The 15,303-nt window shown below is 37.7% G+C and overlaps 1 protein-coding gene across 1 annotated transcript; it reads left to right on the top strand.

Annotated features, from left to right (window-relative positions):
- Positions 1–12,340: 12,340 nt before the first annotated feature.
- Positions 12,341–15,052, top strand: LOC149534329 (protein DMR6-LIKE OXYGENASE 2-like). Its single transcript, XM_089806912.1, has 4 exons — positions 12,341–12,683; positions 13,620–13,867; positions 14,089–14,410; positions 14,734–15,052. Exons 1-4 carry the CDS (start codon positions 12,429–12,431, stop codon positions 14,983–14,985), a joined length of 1,077 nt encoding a protein of 358 aa, XP_089663038.1. The 5' UTR covers positions 12,341–12,428; the 3' UTR covers positions 14,986–15,052.
- The last annotated feature ends 251 nt before the right edge of the window (positions 15,053–15,303 follow it).

Below are 15,303 nucleotides of genomic sequence, written 5' to 3'. Positions count from 1 at the left end.
GGACGAATTTATTGTATTGAGCTTGCTCAAAGGAGGTTACCCCCTCGAAGTGGCCTGCGATCAGTAGATTCATTCTGAGTTCTGCTATCACTTTGTATTCTGTTATTTCGAGCATTCTCACGATATTGCTATAAGGAGGTTCATCACATCTGGTATCAGAGCACTCTCTTGGGCTCGCTGGGTGGAAATTACATCAAATTTTTTTTTTCTGTCGTGGCCTTCAGGTTCCTCTCACTTCTAATATCTCTTGTTATTGCAATAACTCTTTTCAGTTGTTCTGTCTGTGAGTGAATTTTTCTAAGTCGACTGTTCAAAAAAAAAAAAAAAAAAAAAGAGTAAAATTTTTTCTGTTTTTTAGTCGTAGCTTCCTTGTTTGCTTTCTGTTTCTGCTCATACTTCCGCAGAACGTCTGCAATATCATTTCGCATACTTCCTTCCTTGGCGACCCAACCCCAAATTTTACATATCAAAGCCCTAAATCCCTCATTTATCTAATTTTAGGGTTTGCCCTATCTTTTTCACCTCTCATCCAATCGCCACCAAACTGCGCCACAAGATTCAATTCCTCATTTTGCTCCCTTATCCCTCTTGGACTGTTCGCCTCATTTTGCCTCCCTACCCTTGAAACCCTCATTTTTCTGTTTCCCTTGTCCCCAGATAGTCTCCCACCACCCGTCGAACACCCATTTCCTATCTGAGCTTGTCTGATGAATTCTTCCGTAGTTGTTTTGTCAGTGGTCTGAAGGATGCACTTCGCTCAGAAGTCAAAATGTTTCGACCTACTACAATGATGGAAGCCCTTGGGTTGGCTAAGTTAGCGGAAGACAAGATTAGTGCTCTACAACGCTCCAGATCTAATTTTGTTCCATTCAGAAATACAGGTTCTCACAACCCTCCAGTCATACCAGCTCCCAGAACTACTTCGATCAAGCACTTGTCTGAAACAGAGATGCGAGTCAGGCGAGACAAAGGACTTTGTTATAATTGTGATGAGAAATGGTCTCGGGGCCATAGATGTGTTCAGCAAAAGCTCTATCTCTTGGATGTGGATTCTCCACCGGAACTGGAAGAATATGTAGATGCTCAGGAAACAGTGGATGATGAGGTTGAGCCTCACCAGCCTGAACCTCCTTCACCAGAAGCTCCACCAGAGATATCTGTCCATGCTTTGGCAGGAGTCACTACTCCACAAACCATGCGGGTCCAGGGTTTCTTCAAGAAGATCCCTCTTACTATACTCATTGATTCTGGTAGCACTCATAACTTCATTGATCCACGAATAGCCAAACAGGCTGATTGCTTTATCCATCCCTGCTCTAGCTTTGAAGTCATGATTGCCAATGGGGGCACTTTACCTTGTAAAGGGAAATGTCGCAATGTGCGTCTCTCTATTGGCGATTATAACATGCGCTCTGACATGTTTGCCTTACCCTTAGGTGGTTGTGATGTGGTTTTGGGTGCCCAATGGTTACGCACTCTTGGCCCCATTCTCTGGGATTTTGCTGAACTTTGGATGCAGTTTTCAGCCGAGGGGCACCAACACACTTTGAAAGGCTTACAACCAGGGTCTCTCAGCATCATCAGTTCACACCGTATGGAAAAACTTCTTAAGAAGAATTCACATGGTGTCATCGCTCAACTCCATTCCATTCAGATGCAGCCATCAGCAGTCTCTAGCACTCCTGCCGATCTCCAACACATTTTGGACAAGTATTCTGGTGTATTTGCTGAACCTGTGGGATTACCTCCTTCTCGTCCAGAGGACCACCGTATTCAGCTCCTTCCTGGCAGTGTTCCGCCCAACATCAGGCCCTACCGCTACCCATTTCATCAGAAGACCGAAATCGAGATACTTGTCCGTGACTTACTGAAGCAAGGTATTATTCGCCCTAGTACCAGTTCCTTTTCTTCTCCAGTTCTGCTTGTTCGCAAAAAAGATGGGTCATGGCGACTCTGCATTGATTTCCGCGCACTTAATCATCTCACTATAAAGGACAAGTTTCCCATTCCAGTTGTTGATGAACTTCTTGATGAACTTCATGGGGCTCATTTTTTCTCCAAGTTAGATCTTCGTTCTAGGTATCATCAAATTCGGGTTAATGAGGAGGATATACCTAAAACTGCCTTCCGCACACATGATGGTCACTATGAATTTTTAGTCATGCCCTTTGGCCTCACGAATGCTCCTTCAACATTTCAGGCAGTGATGAATAACATATTTCGACCATACCTCCAGAAATTCATTCTGGTCTTCTTTGATGATATCCTCATATATAGCAAAACTTGGGCTGAGCATCTCCATCATCTGGAGCTTGTCTTGCAACTTCTCTCTAATCATCAACTCTGTGCAAAACTATCTAAATGTGTGTTTGGCCAGGAGGAAGTGGAGTATCTCGGGCATATTGTTGCACACCATGGAGTGCGGGTGGATTCTACAAAAATAGATGCCATGAAAACTTGGCCGCATCCTAAAACTCTCAAGAGCCTTCGGGGTTTTTTGGGGTTGACTGGCTACTACCGCAAGTTTGTCAAAGATTACGGGAAAATTGCAGCACCATTGACAGCTCTGTTAAAAAAGGATGCCTTCTCCTGGACCCCTGTTTCTGAGACTGCATTTGAACAACTGAAATAGGCTATGTGCAGTACACCTGTTCTCGCAATGCCAGATTTTTCCAAACCCTTCACTATTGAGAGTGATGCTTGCGGCAATGGATTGGGTGCTGTTCTCCTGCAAGATGACCATCCTATTGCGTTCACTAGCCAAGCCCTCTCTGGTAAGAATCTAGCCCTCTCTACTTATGAAAAAGAAATGATGGCTATTTTGCATGCTGTACAGAAGTGGCGGCCATACCTCTTAGGGAGTCATTTTTGCATCAGAACCGATCACCAAAGTCTAAAATACTTCCTGGAACAACGGGTATCCTCTCCTACACAACAGAAATGGGTCAGCAAACTCATGGGGTATGATTATGAGATCACCTACAAGAAGGGTAAGGAGAATATTGTGGCAGATGCTCTTTCTCGCACATTTGATAATCAAGCTTCCCTTTCCGCTATTTCTATGCCCATTCCCAATTGGTTAGCGTCTGTTCAGCAGGGCTATGACAGTGACTCTTCTTTATCTCAAATCATTCACCAGCTAGCCAATAATCCTTCTGCTATACCACATTACTCTTGGGATGGTGCTTCTCTTCGATACAAGGGTCGGCTAGTGCTTCCTCAGAACCCAGCTCTACATCAGGCTATTTTTTATGAACTCCATGCTTCTCCTTCTGCAGGGCACTCAGGCTTCCTCAAAACTTATGAGCGAGCAAGGAGAAACTTCTTTTGGAAAGGGATGAAACAGACGATTCAACAGATGGTGGCTGAATGTGATACTTGCCAACGCCACAAGGGTGAAACGACCCTCCTTCCTGGCTTGCTCGAACCATTGCCCATCCCTACACAGATTTGGACTGATATTTCTATGGATTTCATTGAAGGGCTTCCTAAATCCGGTGGCAAGACAGTGATCTTGGTTGTGGTTGATCGTCTCTCGAAATATAGTCATTTTTGTGCCCTCAGCCACCCCTATACTGCCTCCTCTGTTGCACAAATCTTCATGGACCAGATATTTCGTCTTCATGGACTCCCTTCTTCCATTGTCTCTGATCGTGATGCAACTTTTACCAGTCATTTTTGGACTGAACTGTTTCAGAAAACTGGCACCAAACTGAAGATGAGTTCGGGCTATCACCCACAAACTGATGGTCAAACTGAAATTGTCAATAAATGCTTGGAAACTTATCTTCGTTGCTTCACTTCCGAACAGCAACATCAGTGGGCCAAGTGGCTCCCTTTAGCTGAATGGTGGTACAATACCTCTTACCACACTGCCTCTAAAATGACTCCATATGAAGCAGTCTATGGTCAGGCACCTCCAGTGCTCCTTCCCTACACTCCCAACAGCTCACCAGTCCAGGCAGTTGACATAGTTCTCCGCAGCAGGGATCAGATTCTTCGTACCTTACAGGATAATCTTCACATGGCCCGTAATCGGATGAAACAGCAAGCAGATCAACACCGTTCTAAGCGCTCATTTCAAGTTGGGGATATGGTTTTTCTTCGTCTACAGCCATACAAACAATCCTCCCTAAAGCTGAAAGGGCGTCATAAGCTGGCCCCAAAATTTTATGGGCCTTATAAGGTTCTGCAGAAGATTGGTTCAGTTGCTTATAAACTAGAACTTCCTCCTTCTTCCCGCATTCATCCAGTCTTTCATGTTTCTTGTCTAAAGAAAGTTCTGGGTACCACTGTCAGAGCACAAACTACTCTCCCTGAAATGGATACGGAAGGATCCATTATCCTGGAGCTGGTGGCAATCATTGACCAGCGCACTCGCCAGCTTCGCTCTCGCTCCATCTCTGAGGTCTTGATTCAGTGGCATGGCATGCAACCAGAGGATGCTACCTGGGAACCCCTTCTTCAGATTCAACAACAATTTCCACACCTTAAGCTTTGAGGACAAAGCTTTTTTCTAAGGGAGAGGGGATGTTAGGAACCTGTGTGTTCCTTCTGTTTATTTTGTTAGAGTAGTGTTGTTGGACGCATATGCTTTGTAAGTCGTCCCGTGAGTATATTTTATTATCCCACATGCATAGGTAGTATTAATTTTCTAGATCGTACTCAGTATATAAGAATAGGTTGAGGCCCTTGATGGGCACGGACAAATTTATTGTATTGAGCTTGCTCAAAGGAGGTTACCCCCTCAAAGTGGCCTGCGATCAGTAGATTCATTCTGAGTTCTGCTATCACTTTGTATTCTGTTATTTCGAGCATTCTCACGATATTGCTATAAGGAGGTTCATCACAACTCTCTCAAACTTTTGTTTATTAAGCGAGATGTAAGACCAAGAGGTTGATTTTTCTCATGTGGTATAATGTTGGAGTTTTTTTCATGATTTTCTAGATTCTTATTAGATTTTACTTTAGAGGCAATTTTTTAAATATATATGTATTTTATATTTTTTTATCTACCTTGATAATTAATATATTTTGGAACTACATTGATAATTATTATTATTTTGGATAATAAAAGTAGTCAAAATTGGGGTTAGCTCAAAGACAAAAAATTCAGCTAAACATTAACTGTAACTCATTACCAACAGATTAACCTACCCCCTTCCTTAATATCAAAAACCCCCAAACTAAAGTATTTCTATATCTATATCTATTGTAGTTTATAGTTATTAGAATAACAAAATTACATATCAAATAACCATCTGGGCATAGGCCAAGTCCAACAAGCATTCACATAACAGGTCACATGGGCTATACAATAATTTCTTACCATAAAAACAAGGAACCAGGAGCTAAGTTTCCTTCTTATCTTTTTCCAAGATCTCTCACAGAAGTTACAACTAGTCATCCACTGGGAAACCATAGAGAAAACAAGTAGTCTCCATGTATTTAGCATCATTGATCTCCTCCTTACCAACCAACAAAAGTTGGAGGGTGGTGGTTGTTGGATGCATAACAGGAAGAAAGAAATGTGCCACCCTATCAAACTTATCCTCAGAGTCCTCATTCTCCTTGATTAAAGTAGTGATAGATTCCTCCATCTTGGATCCATCGTCAAAAGTTTTCTGAGGCAAGGATCTATCACCCTTTTGAATATCTCCTCCCATAGGTTCATTGGATTGATTCCACCCATTCTTAGCAACATTCAGATTTTGGGTATCAATTTTTAGGTTTAAAATAGGGGAAATGACAGTCCCCTGATCACCAATTTCACCCCCCACCTTAGACTAACGGGTTCTGGCTTTAGTTTTAAAAATAAATTTTAAGTGGTCGACAAATGGTAAGGCATAACATTGTCTTGACCACTTGCAAGGATATCATGAACCTTGTCTTCATTGGTCATATCCTCATCATCCAATTCTCCATATTTTCTACTAGTGGCCTTCCTTTTAGTTCTATGGTGGCCCTTCTTCTCAATATTCTTAGTAGAATCTGAGCTAATAGATACCTATTGACTTGATAGATTAGAGGGATTCTTTCCTCTCAATCTCTTATGGTTCCTAAGGATTTTCTTCTTACTTGTAATTGTAGCACTATCCACATCCAAGAGCTCAATCTTAATTTCCTTAGGGATGGAGCAAGGACCCTTTTCATCCTAAGTATGGCTAGAATGGGAAGAAGCTTGGGGAGTAACATAATATTTAGGAGGCGAGGGGACTAGATTTTGAACTTGAGGGTTAAGGGCCTTATGAAAACTATATAGACGAAACATAAGAGCTCGATGCTCAATGGTATAGCTTTTACCCTCATCTCTTTTCTTATGCACATTCTAGATACTATCTTTCCCTATTCCTAAAGTGATTGAGGATGGGATAGTGGTAATAATACGAGACCTTAAACATGTCTTCAAGAGTAATGTACTTCATGATAGCATAACAGGCCATGTCCCAAGGCTCTACAAGTTTTTTACGAATAAATTAGCCACGAGACCATTCTAGTTCCTCCCCCAATCAAAGGAACTTACTCATAGTTGCTTCATCCACAACCCTAGTTTGTTTTCTCTAGTAATTCCCTTCCAGGGATAGCCCCATGGCATTCGCAATGAACTCTGCACTAAATTCAAATGACACGCCAGTAATAGTCACCCATCATTCCCTCCAAGAGTCAAAAATTTTAATGGACACCCTTTCATCGTGGCCTTCAATGCACTCCATAACTAGAATCAAACCCCCTTCTCGGAGGTAGGTTCAAGTGGATTTGTCCTTCTGAATGGATTCCTCATTGATCCTTGGTGGCTCAATATATAAAGTGTTTTTCTCCATGGTTGTGTCGTCACCAAGCTCAACCACCAAATCTTTAGAGATTTCTAACATATCCATGATTAAGAGACTAGGGAAACTAGAGGAAATGGTAAGAAAACCAAGTAAACCACCTTTTTCTCAAGTGACGATAAATAACTATAATATTTAGGTTCTTAATACTATGGTAACACTTGTTATATCATAGGTTAAAAAGAAATAAAGTATATTCCCCACGTGCTACTTCATTCCCCTTTCGTAGCCATCTTATAAACGAGGAATACTAGGCCTTCAAAAATTGGAAGGTCCTATCCTTTAGGATTGTAAAAGATCGCTCCATATCCCACCTTGCACTCTAAATATGTCCTTTCCATAATCAAGAGTAATTAACATACTTATTGAAATGACAACCCAATTCAAAATTCCAAAAATATAACCATCTGCCAAGCTAGGCGCCAAATTAACCCTACAACTCACATGCCATAAATTCAAAAACCCCATCATAACAATTAATAATTAATGTTAATCTTTTTGCACTTGCAATACGATTATCATCAAAAGATCGTACTCCCTTTCCCAAACCTGTCGATTAATAAAACCATGTTCACACGCCACCAGGCTATTAACAACATGAATACCTTCACAATATACATGTTGGATAGTGGTGGCAACAAATTTATTAAGATCTGAGAATCTCTAATTATCCCTGTGGCACACAAACTCATCCTTCTTACCCCTTTAATGGCCTCAATGACAAGAAGATAATCGTCCTTGATTACCAATTTCGAAATGCCCAAATTAATAACAATCTCCAAATCCCAAAATAGACCCATAGCCTCTACTTCATTGCTTGAGATCTTACCATAGTTACTCGCATATGCCCTTACAAAAATGCCTTAATCTACAAATTAATACTTTTGTTTCTATTTTACAGATATCTTATCTTATAAATTCATTTGAAATTGCTAAATTATTTTCATTATGATATATATATATATATATATATATATATATATATATATATATATATATATATATATATATATATATGATTATTTGTATATTTTACTTTATAATATCAATTCTTATATTATATTATTTTCTTTAATTGTAAGACGACTATTCAAATTGAACTCAACATAACAAAATAATATAAACAACCTTATTTATAATTTCTTTTGATAAATTTAATTTAATCTTCATATATTTTCTCAAGAATATTTACTTAAACTCTGACTTAAACAATTGTTGAATTTGTGTTATTTGGAGAAATAAGTGAAGTTGATCTTAGAGAAATCAATATTAAGTTGGTAATAGAGTTTGAACTACCACTTGAAGTTTTAGAGAGAGGAGGAACAGTATATTATATTTACTTGCAAGCTATTGCATTGTACTAGGATTATCAAAAAACAATTGATCCTATCATAGATCTCTATTATCTCTAAATATGCTTCATAATCTAGGCATCCACTTAAACAAGCCATGATGGTGATTTCCTAATAAATATTTTTATAATTAGGCTATTATTGACTGATTCTAAAATTTTCTATATGAACATCCTTGAATAGTAGATAGAACTTGCAATTTTCTCAACCTTTATAGCATCAAAAATTTCACACTATACTAGATGCTATTGTTTAGATTAAGCTAGCTCCTTTTCTTGGCGTGTTATTTTCCAAGGTTTTTTATTGGAATCTTTCTTGGGGCTTTTGGGCACACCAAAATGTTGCTACCTATTTTGTGGGCAATCAGAGACTTTTATACCTCTTTTATTATTGCATAAGATATCAACAATTGTGGACATAGATTCATAACCCTTTTCACCCTTTTTAGCATGAGTCTTCTTTCAACATATGATACTTTTTAGGGATTTTCCTTGGACTACCTTTAAATGCACATGACTATGGTACACTTCCAAAATGATAACACTATTTACTTCATAGAAAGATATAGGGTTTCTATTATCTTTTTCCCATAGATCTATCAATGTTTACATTTCTCTCTTTATTGAAGTAAGTATTTATAATAATGTGATGCTTCCAATTCAAGCACAAGCCAAAAAAAACTTGCACTTGAGGTGTCCCAGTTGAAGGAGATCAAGTAGCATTAGAGTAATGCCCCTTATATGGTTGCTAAATTTTTTTCTACACCCATCAATCTAGCATGACCAATCTTCACCCTATGGTAGGTAGTGTAACCATAATTCCTTAGTGTGTTGCTCCCAGACCCAATGTTCTAAATTGCCTTGCCACTATTTTCGTGGAAAATATAATTTTAGTGCTATTGATCCACCTCTTTGTGATGTAGTTGATATACTTCCAAGTGGAATGTAGGGGGTGCAAGCCCTTCTACCAGTGGTGGAACTAGCTATCTAGACACCAAAGATGATACCAATTAGCCCAACTCATTTGCATGGCTTTCATGTGTGTCTTTTTGATGTGCTATGATGGCTTCCACTAGCGCTTACCTTCACTATGAAACTACTTGGATACACTCCTAGCCTACTAGGGTTCCCCCTTTTCACCCTAATCTTAGAGGATTGCTAATTTATCCTCTACACCTTCCCATCCAATTACACCAATGAGTTTTCCACTTGCATTCACCATTGAGTCACTTCAACAAGCTATTCAATCTCCCATTTTCACCAAGCTTAATCCTTCCACCTTCTACAAGGAGTGATAGATTCATCCTAGGGGTTTTGGACCTCACTTATGCTCCTGGTCGCAAAATCCATAATCTTCTTTACCGATTTCACCAATTTAGACTAAATTGGCTTAATCAAACCTAGTTGAATTAGGCCTCTAAACTAGTTTTTTTTTATTGTACTATCGAATTGACCTTAACAAAATGGCAATCTGATTCACTATCTGGATACCCTTTTGGGAGAGCTTAAAGATTTTTTTTGGTTTCAAGTTCCCAATTCATCTGCACACCTCCTTCCTACACAGGTACCTAAAATCAAGGGTTTTAGGCCTTCTTGTCAGCATTCACTAGGGTCTGTTGAAAACCTTAGAAAAATTGATAATGAAAAATTTCCCTTTCACATGGGGCTTTCTTACACATCTCTTCTCCATCTACAACTCACATATTGAACCATCTGATGCATTCAATCTACTCAAATCCACTTGCTAGCTCTATGACCACCTAGCCATGCATCAAAGGTTTGCCTAGGGCATCACATTAAAAATATATGCCTTGCTTTCTCAGGCCTCTTCTTGGATATGTACACTGTGCAAAGGCTCTACTTCCATATCCCCAAGAACCATGATGATTTTACAATGAGGTTTTATGGGGGAGCCATTCTTCCAAAACTTGTCAAAACTGAACCAATGAACTTGCAAACTACAAAAGATTTTAAAACTATGAACAAATGCACTCTAAAAAACTTAAATTCTTTTTAAAAAAGCACTATAATCACATAAATTTTAAGAATCCAAAGAAAAACTTATCTTTCAATCCAATTATTTGATTCTAGCAATTAAGAAAGACAAAACTGTAACTAGCAATTGTATTCCATAGTCTTTCTTGAAAAAACTTAATTGCTTACAACTCCCAACCCTTGGAATGTGTTTATTTTGTGGTTTTATATCTTTTCAAAGAGGGTTTAGGAAGTTGGAATAACCACTAACCTCTAATCCACGATATGTCTAAATCTTGCACAAATGATGTCATGCAAGTTTTCAAAGTTGCTGACAACTTTTTCATTTTTGCAATTTTTGAGCCTTGAATTTGGAACTCTTTAAGCAATTCCAGTATGGCCTAATTATGATTTCTAGGCATGAATTATCATCTAGGCCATCAAGTTGCAACTTTTGACCATATAGACCCAAGTTCACATCTTTTGTAAGAAATGGACAACTTTTGCACTATTTAGCCAAATGATGAACCATGACCTCCAATCTATGCAAAACGATGGAAGAACATCCAAGAGGACATAGTAACCTCAAATCCAACTTCTCTACCATTTCTAAGGTGTAAGACTCATTACCCTACCTTGCCACCTAAAACACTAAACAACAAAACTAAGCTAAAACACCTAGAGTGGTTTGAACATGGTCAAATCCACCTAGTAACAACTCACTTGACCTTCTAAGGTCCAAGAAAAACTTAAATGACTTGGCTAGGGTCAATACAAGTCAAAAAAAACAACAAATCTAAGGAGTTAGCCTAGGTGCTTCTACACCACTTTTCAATATCCTTAACTAGGAAGGAGATTGAGAAAGAAGATGATATTGTTGTTAGGGAAGGGAGGTCCCTCCTAAAGGACATTCTTGACCTCTTTGATATATGGCTCATAAGGACGACATAGATCCTCCACTATTTCCCTCATCCACTTTTCTAGTTGCTTTGCTTGTAGTTCTATCAATATAGGTTTTTTGAGCATTGTTTGTATGACACTTGAGGGGTGTTTTTGTATCCGTTGCTTGTTTTTGTGAATAGTGTAACTTAAACTATTTATTAATGGAAATGGCTATTCATGAAAAATGGCTATTCAATTAACACCTGCAGAATATTGGAATTTTTTCATCCCATCACATATACAATGGTAATAAAAAACCATCACGCAACATTTGGTAATTATACATTTAGAATTTCTAGGTGTATATGCATTAACACATTTTAGCTTGTGCGAAGGTGTCCATTATTTTTTGGTAATTATACATTTAGAATGTGTAGGTGCATATAGCATTAAGACATTTGAGCTTTACAAAGGTGACAACTAATGATGGACAAGCCTCCACAACTTGGTTGTTGAAAGTGATTAATGCAAAGTTTAACTTTCATAAACTAAGAGAATGGGTCCTATAGTATGATGATGGTTGAATACAACTAGTGTACTAGTGGTGCACATGAATTGGCATTTCAATACATATCCTTAAAAATATTCTACTAAATTTGAAAATTGTACAAATTATATGATGCCACATCAACAACCCAATAAATGTGACTTTGTGCACAATTATAGGTCTTACTTCTCTTTGTGACCTTTTCAAACACATTGACCAAGAAAGACATGTGTGATAGGTATCGTATTTAACCACATAGATTTGAGAGAAAAAATTTTAAAGAATGAGACTTCACAAATAAACAACTATTCAAAGTGATTTGAGATATTTTGTAAGACCCAAAATTGACAAATAAACAACTATTCAAAGTGATTTGAGATATTTTCTAAGACCGAAAATATCCTTGGCTCTAAACCGAAGAGGTTTCAAGCACGAGTGGGCCCGTATCAGATTCCCAAAAAGTCTATGTGGTGGCCTTTGCTGTTTGGTAGCTCGTTGGGCTGCCTTGCAGATCTAAACCCTCCATAAATAAAAATAAAAATAAAAATAAAAGAGTATATGTGACACGTAGTTCCATCGAAAAACATGAGCCTACGATAAATAATCTTTGGGTCCATTACCTTCACGCCTTATACCGTCCTAGTACATTCATTAGTCAAACTGACTGGTAGACAATCACCATCGAGGACATGCAAAAACGCGCATGCCTTTAAGGCTCAGAATACCACTGTTTATTTTATTATTTATTCTCTGTATCCGACAAATATTAAGAATCTACTTATGTGGATCTTTCTTCTGAATATATTATTTCTTCATTGTTTTGATCTTCTTAATCGTTCAAGAGATGGAGAGTGCCAATTGTGTGGGGGAGTTTATGGGAGTGAAAGGCATGATAGAAAAAGGGTTGGATCGAGTTCCTCAACGTTTTGTAAGAACCCTCCAAGAGCGTCCAAATGTTTCAGAGGATGAAGAGCAGGAGACCATACCAGTTATTGATCTCCACGATGGAGTGGATGCGGATATCAGTAGTCCTTTTGGTCTCTCTCACAATCTTGTGGAGGCCATCGCTCGAGCTTGTCATGAATGGGGCTGCTTTCAGGCATACAACTTCATCATCTTCTGCTCTCTCTTCTCTCTTCATTTTTATGCTCTACTGTCTGGGCAGCCATTAGCTTTGGGCAACATGAATATAAAAATTTGAAATCTTCACACTTATAATAGTTTGCATATTTCTGGCATAGATTTTTTGATCATTTTTCATTTCATACAATTTTCTGGTCTTGTTAATTTATCGTGAATTCAATGCTTTTCATTTGCTTATTTTTTCTTCTCTTATCCAGCTTACTCATCTCGAATCTAAGTCCATTTTCTTGCTCATTTTGAATTGTTCAATAGTTTATAACGTTATTCTGTAAATTTTTGAATTAGATTGTTTAATCATTTTTCTTTATCAAAATATCAGATTGTATTTAGTAATACAATTTTCTTATTTTGTTTATTTATCATGAACTAAACTCATTTCGCTTGCTTTTCCTCTTGATTATGGAATGTCATCTTAAGCGTAGATTCTCTTATTTTGTTTACTAATTTTAAATCCACGTCTCTTTGCCTGTTTATTCATTCTAAAAGCAATCTTATATTCCTAGACTTATTCATTCTAATGAAGAATCATAATATATAATTAAACTATTAGCAGAAAAATAATCTTATATTCAACACAAACGGCAACAAGAAAGAATTACAGCAATAAAAAGATATTGTCTTTGACACGCATTAATATTTTATTCAATCAAATGGATGACAATCTCTCAATTGAAATCTTCCCTCACAGATTTGCAGAGTTAACACACTGTTTCAAAAGAACATGAAAATATCTTTATAGAAATTATATCTCCTAATAACTAAACATGTTTTTTCCTTGCATTTAACAGACAAAAACACTAGATATATTGCTGATCATGCACTATTCACGCAAGACATCACAGACAAACATATATGTCAAAATCTATATTTATTGAATAAAAAGTTATTGCAGGTGGTGAATCATGGAATTGCGCCGTCCACAATGAATGAAATGATGGAGGCAGCTCGTGAGTTTTTTGAGTTACCAGATGAAGAGAAAATGAAGTACTTTACGTTGGATACAATGTCAAATTTTCGCTATGCATCAAGCTTCAACTTGCAGAAGGATAAAATTCATAGCTGGAGAGATTTCATTCGTTACAACTGTCATCCTCTGGATGACGCCATATCTTTCTGGCCCAGCACTCCCTCCTCATTTAGGTAACGATATATCAATCATTGGAAGAGGCATTTAATATTATATTAAAGCATACATTTATTTTATTTTATTTTATTATTGATCTTAATTTTTAAAATATGATTAATTGTATGTTTGTAAGGAAATTTGTTTCTTTATGTTTTATGAATAATGGTTTAGTAGAAACTATTTCTTATAAGAACAAGAATGAATAGGACTCTTGACAATCATTGCATCTTTGTAGGAAAGGGAACTTAAATTTCTGTACCGAGATGCATGGGTTGGTACGGAAGATTTGTGGTGCAATATCTCAAAGCCTTGGACTCCCAAAAAAGTATATTGAAGAAGCATTTGGAGAGTATTCTCAGACTATGGTGTGCAATTACTATCCGAGATGTCCAGAGCCCGAGTCCACTCTTGGTGTAGGGAGTCACACAGACCCTGGTTGGATAACGTCATTGATGCAGGATGACATCACTGGTTTACAGGTCCTCCGTGAAGACTGCTGGATTACAGTCAAACCTATTCCCCTTGCTCTTGTTATCAATCTCGGCGATGTACTCCAGGTAATCAATTTCTCATTTTTACCTTGAGAATTTTTAGCTTGATCCAAATAAGGTGAGATATTTGCAAATTGGGCATTTCATCCTCAACATGCATTAGCATTTAGTAGAGTACTCCATACGAGGAGCCCAATAGTCTCGAAGGAACACAAAGCTTGTGAAAGTTTTAATATTGTAGATACAGACTAGACGATCATAATACTCCACATAGAATTTGAATGATGCTATCAACAATATTACTTTTTCACTATTTCCTTTATTTAGATCATCATCAGGGGTTTCTTTGTCTTTCTAAATGGTGTTTTCTGTGATGAAATTTGGAACAGGTACTGAGCAATGGGAAATACAAGAGCGTAGAGCACCAGGCGATCGTTAATGGAAGAGCAAATCGGATATCTGTAGTGACAACGTATGGTCCATCTATGGACACCATTATCAGGCCTGCTCCTGAGCTTCTCATGCTGAATGGTTGTAAGCTTGCTTATAGAGAAATCGTTTATAAAGAATATATGGAGATGATTCTAAGCGGGTCTCTTGAAGAAAAATGTTCATCAGATTTCCATCGCTTGGAAATATAGTGAAATGGAGGCTAAAATAGATTGTGAACATTTATATAAAGTATAAGATTGTTATGACAAATTATAATGTTGTATTCTCTACTAAAAAGCTAGAAATCCAATTAAATTTATGTCATATTAAACGAAGGAAAGTAGATTCCACTGCATGAAAAGATAAGTACTACTTTAGCTGAGATTATGCATGATAATTGTTACACGTTCAGCTCTCTTTCATTGTAAGACAGCTATAGGTTGGAACTATGATATACAGGATCATAGAAGTTCGATCGATATAGGCTTCACAATGTTATCTATGAAGGCATGTATGTTAAGTGCATC

Source organism: Cupressus sempervirens, chromosome 10 (assembly GCF_028749045.1).
Source record: "Cupressus sempervirens isolate cs-2001-9-10 chromosome 10, ASM2874904v1, whole genome shotgun sequence".
Classification (NCBI taxonomy): domain Eukaryota; kingdom Viridiplantae; phylum Streptophyta; class Pinopsida; order Cupressales; family Cupressaceae; genus Cupressus; species Cupressus sempervirens.
The sequence above is the reverse complement of the archived record's forward strand: the minus strand, read 5'-3'. Positions and strand labels throughout refer to the sequence as shown.

Bases quoted from the DNA above. Each gene is read 5' to 3' on its own strand.
- LOC149534329 (XM_089806912.1), top strand. From the start codon at position 12,429: ATGGAGAGTGCCAATTGTGTGGGGGAGTTTATGGGAGTGAAAGGCATG. The intron at 12,684-13,619 runs GCATACAACTTC...AAGTTATTGCAG, and splicing joins ATGAATGGGGCTGCTTTCAG to GTGGTGAATCATGGAATTGC. The intron at 13,868-14,088 runs GTAACGATATAT...GCATCTTTGTAG, and splicing joins AGCACTCCCTCCTCATTTAG to GAAAGGGAACTTAAATTTCT.